The sequence below is a fragment of the Mus caroli genome, chromosome 2 (assembly GCF_900094665.2).
Source record: "Mus caroli chromosome 2, CAROLI_EIJ_v1.1, whole genome shotgun sequence".
Classification (NCBI taxonomy): domain Eukaryota; kingdom Metazoa; phylum Chordata; class Mammalia; order Rodentia; family Muridae; genus Mus; species Mus caroli.
The window spans coordinates 60,943,673-60,950,223 of NC_034571.1; the positions used below are offsets into that span (position 1 = coordinate 60,943,673).

The following is a 6,551-nucleotide window of genomic DNA, read 5'->3' on the forward strand; positions in this document are numbered from 1 at the left end:
CTTCTTCTTCTTCTTCTTCTTCTTCTTCTTCTTCTTCTTCTTCTTCTTCTTCTTCTTCTTCTTCATTTCTTCTTTCCCCTCTCCTTTTATTATTCAGTCTGTGCTCCCAGTCCCTGGGTGGGTGTCACTTCCATTTAAAGATAGTTTTCTTCTTAGTCAACCCTTTATATAAACTTCCTAATAGATGTACTTTGGGGTGCACCTTACAGTTTTCTAGGGGATTCTACATTTAGCCAAGTGGACAATGCAGATTAGCCATCATTCTCCACAGCATTGAACATATAAATGTTAATATGTTGTTGTGTATATTCTGCTTTAGGAGATATTTCTAATGTATGCATTAAAATCAAAATGATCACTATTAATGACTCTCAACAAAGCAACACTGTCATATCAAAGAAAAAGACACTATTGAGACAGTAGTTCTTATAAAGCAGCAGGGAAGCTCAAACACCTGCCCTTAGTGCCCCATATCATCAGTTTCCCTAATGTCGGTCTCTACTACCCTAACTTCTCAATATAAAGACAGGTGGTATTCTCCATACACCCTGTTTCGGTACTACCACAATAGGCAAATTGCATTGACACAATCTATTCTAATATACTAAAATTTTAAAAAATTGGGATAACATATTGGCTCTTAAACTCTAACTGGGCAATGACTTGTAATTTAGAAACATTACATCTCTAATGTTTATACTATTGTAATATCCATGATTTTTAAATCAGCAGATTTCTGAGCTACAAGAGCATGGGAAAAGAATGGCTATGGGCTCTAGGGGTTCTGTGGACAATCAGTGATGAAGATGTCAGTGCTCTTTCTATTCCTGATTAATGCAAACAGAAGCTGTACAAATGTGAATCATGTTAATTTTCAGTGGAAAGATAATTTTATGGATACTTTTTATAATACAATAGCTTATCAGTAATATTCAGTACATAACAAGTAGCTGCTACTATTATTCAGCCAATATTAAATATATGCCTATAGATTCAAGGGCTTAAGATGAGGAGATTCAAACTAGAATGAATTTTGGAAATTTATCTTATCAGAAATTTAGAATGAAGTGTTTAAATAAGATGTTTTGTTGATATTTTTACTTTTAGATGTGAACTTATATGTTCCAGGCTTCCCTGGAGCTCACTATCTAGCTGAGATATTGAGTTCCTGACCTTTCTGACTTTACCTGCCCAATGATGGGCTTTTAGTCATTAGGTACCATGCTCAACAAACATTTATTTCACAGTTGACATCTACCATTTATTTCTTAGAAAACACCAGGTAATAAATAAACATTTTAAATAAGATAATGTTCACATAGTAGTCCTTAAGACATTCAATAAGTTAAAAAAAAAAGTTCATCTTCCTCCCACACTAAATCCATCTCGGTAGACATTGGAGTTAGTATTTTCCCCACTGTCTCACTTCTGTGTTATTTCACTTTCTCTTCTTTCACGAGAAGACCCCAGAATATCTCAATGCAGTCACTGCTAGCTTTAATATCAGTTCCTACATCTAAAAGTGGGAATTCCAATATGACACCAAAGTTTTTATAAAAGCTTGAATCATCATTAAATGGACATATTCAATAATCTAATATCATGTCATATGTCTATGCTTTCTGCTCTAGGAACTACCAACCAAAACACACCATTGTTTCCCTTGATCATGGTCGACATACCAGTCGATTTTTATTAGGAATAGAGTATCCATGACATATTGATGTCTTTAAAGTATTTAGATTATTCAAGCTCTAAATATGCTTTGTTATCTTTGAGACTTCCATGCAATAGCATTATATCACAGAAACCTCACTGTAAAATGAAAATGTAGTTAGAAAAAAAACTATTCAGGACACACAAACCACTGAACACCATGGCTAGCAATATACACAGGAATGTGTTGGTTGTTGAGAAATAGTAACGGCAAGTTAGCCCAAGTTAGAGACAGTCCTAATATCCACGAATGTTTTAGCTTTAATATTTTCAAGTAGAATCTCATGGACTGAATTATATTCTCCTACCCATTCTTCTATCCTAAATTCAATTGCTGAAACTGAGAGTCTCTATATATCTGAAAGTCTGGTTTGATAATGAGCTCTACATATCAAATGACTCCAAGATTCTCATCCAATAGAGTAATTCCCTTACAAGTTGAGGAAGAGACAAGCGATCTATTTCTGTTCAGTGCACCTATCACACTCAGGCCTTGCAAAGACATAGTGAGAAGGTGGACATCTACAACCTTAGCAAATAGTCCTCCCCGGACACTGACCCTGCAGTACCATGGTCTGCTTTCCAGAATTGTGAATAAATTTTTGTGTGTGTGTGTGTGTGTGTGTGTGTGTGTGTGTGTGTAAGCCATCTGTTTCTTAGCACCATGCTATTTTATGACATTACGTAATTTTAATGTGACAATTGGTAGGGAGCACCTTTTTTTCTGAAGTTCATTCAGTTATTTAAACTGAGATGACACACACACAAATATTAAAACTTAAAAACAAAGGCTTCAAGTTCAAGGTGGGGTTCTACCCCTCACAGGTTACATGCTCTTAGCCAGCCAAAGCTGGTTGGTTTTTTCTTTTGTTTTGTTTTTTCACTTGAAACTTTACAGTAATATGTTCCTTCTCTGTTAATTACAAGGATTAAGTAACTAATGATGCTAGTTTTTAATTCATTACTTGTTCCCATTTAACAAATAGAGTTTAAGAAGAATGAGAAAATTCATACAACAGTATATTACATTTTGCTTTGGCATTCATCTCCCTGAGAAAAGATTTTTGGTATCTCAATAAAATAATATTTGATATTATATCAAAAAGGTTTTATACAATCATTAATACAGACAGTACAATCCACACATATATTTATACATATACATCTCCCTAATTTACAGCATCTTACCTCTTTGCTCTCTTCTAGATCTGATTCACTGCTAAAGTCTTCTGTGTTTAAGTTCTCAAAGTCAGACTCTCCCACAGCAATGGGCACAGTCACAGTGAGGCTGGGGTTGTTTATGAATGACATGTAATCACTCTCATCAATGATGTACTTCTCCACACTGCTGCCCGTCCCTATGCCACTTGTGGTTCCATTCACATCTTTCAGACAGTCCAGATCTTTCCCAATTTCTGTTGTGTGGTTAGAGATACAATTGTCTTTTCTGTTGTTTAGATCATCAAGTGGCTTAATTTCATCTAGTATCTTCTGTTTCCTAACAAAGGATTGTTGAATGAATTCATATATTTTTCTTTTTACATAAGCTATTCCTTTGTGCATCCTGTCCACAGCAATCTGCAGGTTGTTCATCTCATTGTCATCATCAGTGGCTGCAAGGTTGTCTGCACTAAATGAGCTCAGCAGCAAGGCCAGAAAGAGGTTCAGGACCTTGAAAACAGACATACGTATGTGTTCACCACAACACAGAGGACATAGGATGGCTTATTCCTTTAGCTATAGAATAAATAACCTAATGCTATATGAGCAAGATACAGCACAGGCATTGCTAGAAGTTAGGTGGGCCAAGGCCAGAACACATGAGGCCCTGGGTTCAACAACCCGCCCTAGAAAAGTTTTGAGCACTCTGAATTTGTGATATTACTCCATCTCTATGTACATGAGGCATTCTTTCTACTGCTCTCAAGATCTCCCATACATGAAATGAAGAACTTGAATGAATTAGTTTATCATTATATTTAAAATGATATGAGTAAAAGAATATATATTTACTGAGATACTTTAACAATTCCAGATTTAAAAGTGATTAATATTTGCAATTATTCATTTAAATGTATTTTGGGTTTTCTCTCTTGATGATTTTGTGTTCTTGGTTGATAACTGAAAAAAAAAATCATGGTCATGACCAAATTTAGAATGAAAGTCTTCAACATATGTATGGACCATTCTTGTTAGCACTATTCTATAGCAAAAATTGCTCCCCTTTCTCCCTCACACGCACATGCACACATAGCCATCACATACACACACACACACACACACACACACACACACACCCGATTTGTGTAAACTTTTAACAGTCCTATGCAATTTAATAACTAAATGCAATGAAGTGACTGCATAAAATGGAGCTGAGAAGCCAGTTGGCACAATCACTTTAATCCTAGTACTTGGGATGGAGAGGCAGGTGGGTCTCTGAGTTCAAGCCCAGCCATATCTATAGAGCAAGTTCCAGGACAGCCAGGGATACACAAAGAAACCTTGTCTTAAAAAAATAGAGCTGTAAAATATGGAGTTGAGAGTAAAATATTACAGATAATATTAATGTGCATACATTTGTTTTAAGATGTATTTCTATATTACCATAGAAGATTGTGATACTACACTTTACCATATTGCAGTATATTTTTAGAATAAGAAGATAAACATATCTTAAGATCAGAGGCATTTAAAATTATTTATCATAAAAGTTATTTTTTAATAAATTGGGCACAAATTTTTTATGTTACTTCTGAAATGTATATCTAACTTGGGTACATACCACAAGGTTCCCAATCACCATGACCATCATGAAGACAGTAAGGCACATGGCTTGTCCTGCCACCTCCATGCAGTCCCACATGGTCTCTATCCACTCCCCACACAGCACGCGGAACACGATCAGGAACGAGTGGAAGAAGTCATTCATGTGCCAACGTGGGAGTTTGCAGTCAGTGGCAATTTTGCAGACACAATCTTTGTAACTTTTGCCAAACAGCTGCATGCCGACCACGGCAAAAATGAAGACGATGATGGCTAGCACCAGGGTCAGGTTGCCCAGGGCGCCCACCGAGTTGCCGATGATCTTAATGAGCATATTCAGTGTGGGCCAAGACTTTGCCAACTTGAACACTCGGAGCTAGAAAATGAGAACAAATTAATATACATTATTATGATCTTCACAAGCATTAATTATCTTGAGGCTTACTAAAGAAAAAGGGGCTGCAGCTCAGAGACAGAACACCTCCTTAGTGGGCACGCAGCCATGAGATCTGTTGCTAGCACTACACACCCCTAAAAAATTCTGCTTACATTATCTTGCTCTAACTTTCTCAGATTCATAGTTAATATTTAGACCCTCATAGGAAGAATCTAGGTTTTCCAGATTTTAATAATGTGGTTCATCTTCTCTGAAAGTGATCTCCTAGTTGCATATTAGAAACTATATTCTTTAATTTGTTTCTCTGAGACCATCTTCCAAGTTTTATAGTGTCATATTGACATCTGAATATGAATAATTTCTGCTAAAGGATTCATTTGTCAAAAAGGTTCTAAGTAACATTGCATTGAGAGCATTGATGAAAATAAAATGAAAAATATTTATTATCTATTAATATTATAACAGAGTAAAATTATAAATAAATGCAATGTATTGTTAAACCTGGAATATTTACTATGACTCTTCCTCAGTCTTCAGGGCATTTATATGAATCTATCTATCTATCTATCTATCTATCTATCTATCTATCTATCTATCTTTAATAGTCCTGCAAACTTTTGTTTTTATGGAATGTATTTTTTAGAAGTAGAATTACATGCATACCTTTTATGTGAATATCAAAGAGCTATTTACATTTTCAACTTTTATTAAGCTATTAACCATTTCTATTAAAGACACTTCTACAGGTTGAAAGTATTAATTGTCTAAGTCATTAGAAAGAACACATTGTCAACAGAGCAACAGAAAAAGATATCAGTGTTCACATGACAGGGCTAGTGACAGCTCAAGGCTCTGGGTTATGTAACCCAGCACTGCAAACTTATAAATGATAATATTAGAAAGTTTACATAAATAGGCTTTTCAGAAGAAAGTTGCCTTTGAAAAAATATATACAAATATTACCTGAGAGATATTATTCCCCATTTAGGGGTATCAGCCTACATAAAAACTTAAAATGATAATAGTTTTGTGGAAAACTATAGGGAAGCACTATGAGAGAACACCACTGGAGAAAACAGTTATTATTGCAGTTGTCTTGTTTACCAGTCGAAATGAACGGAGAACTGACAATCCTTCCACATTGGCAAGGCCAAGTTCTACCAGGCTGAGTGTCACAATGAAACCATCAAAGATATTCCAGCCTTCTTGGAAGTAATAGTAAGGATCCATTGCGATGATTTTCAGGAACATTTCTGCTGTGAAAATCCCAGTGAAGACCTAAAAGCAAAATCATATTATTCGAATTATCTTAGATAGTGATAACATCAAAGATTATATATATATATATATATATATATATATATTAAGATAAACGACTAATGCTACTTCTACTTTTCGATTATTGATCCTAAGATTATCCTACAAGTTCATTTGACAATGCTGGTTTATATTAGTTTACTGTTTTATGCTCATAGAAGCTCCAATAACCAGGTAGTATAATTACTGTAATTATTCTATTACAGATGAGGAGAACAATATTTCAAGGTATATAAAATGCCCATCTACAAGCCTCTTCCAGTCAGACCAGCTACAAGCCTCTTCCGGTCAGACCAGCACCAGGGTAGCTAAGGCGCAGGGTCGGCTGACACTCGCCAGCTACCCACAACACCCGCCA

General features: G+C 35.5%; 1 protein-coding gene across 2 annotated transcripts in view; it reads right to left on the reverse strand.

The window, feature by feature from the left end:
* Positions 1-6,551, reverse strand: part of LOC110308193 (sodium channel protein type 1 subunit alpha) — a 153,082-nt gene that overhangs the window by 36,552 nt on the left and 109,979 nt on the right. For both annotated transcript variants that reach the window (XM_021180584.2, XM_021180599.1), the window contains exons 15-17: positions 5,981-6,154; positions 4,499-4,855; positions 2,905-3,387 (exon numbers count right to left, since the gene is read on the reverse strand). In XM_021180584.2, the coding sequence (XP_021036243.1) occupies positions 2,905-3,387; positions 4,499-4,855; positions 5,981-6,154 (1,014 nt within the window). The remainder of the gene's footprint in view (positions 1-2,904; positions 3,388-4,498; positions 4,856-5,980; positions 6,155-6,551) is intronic.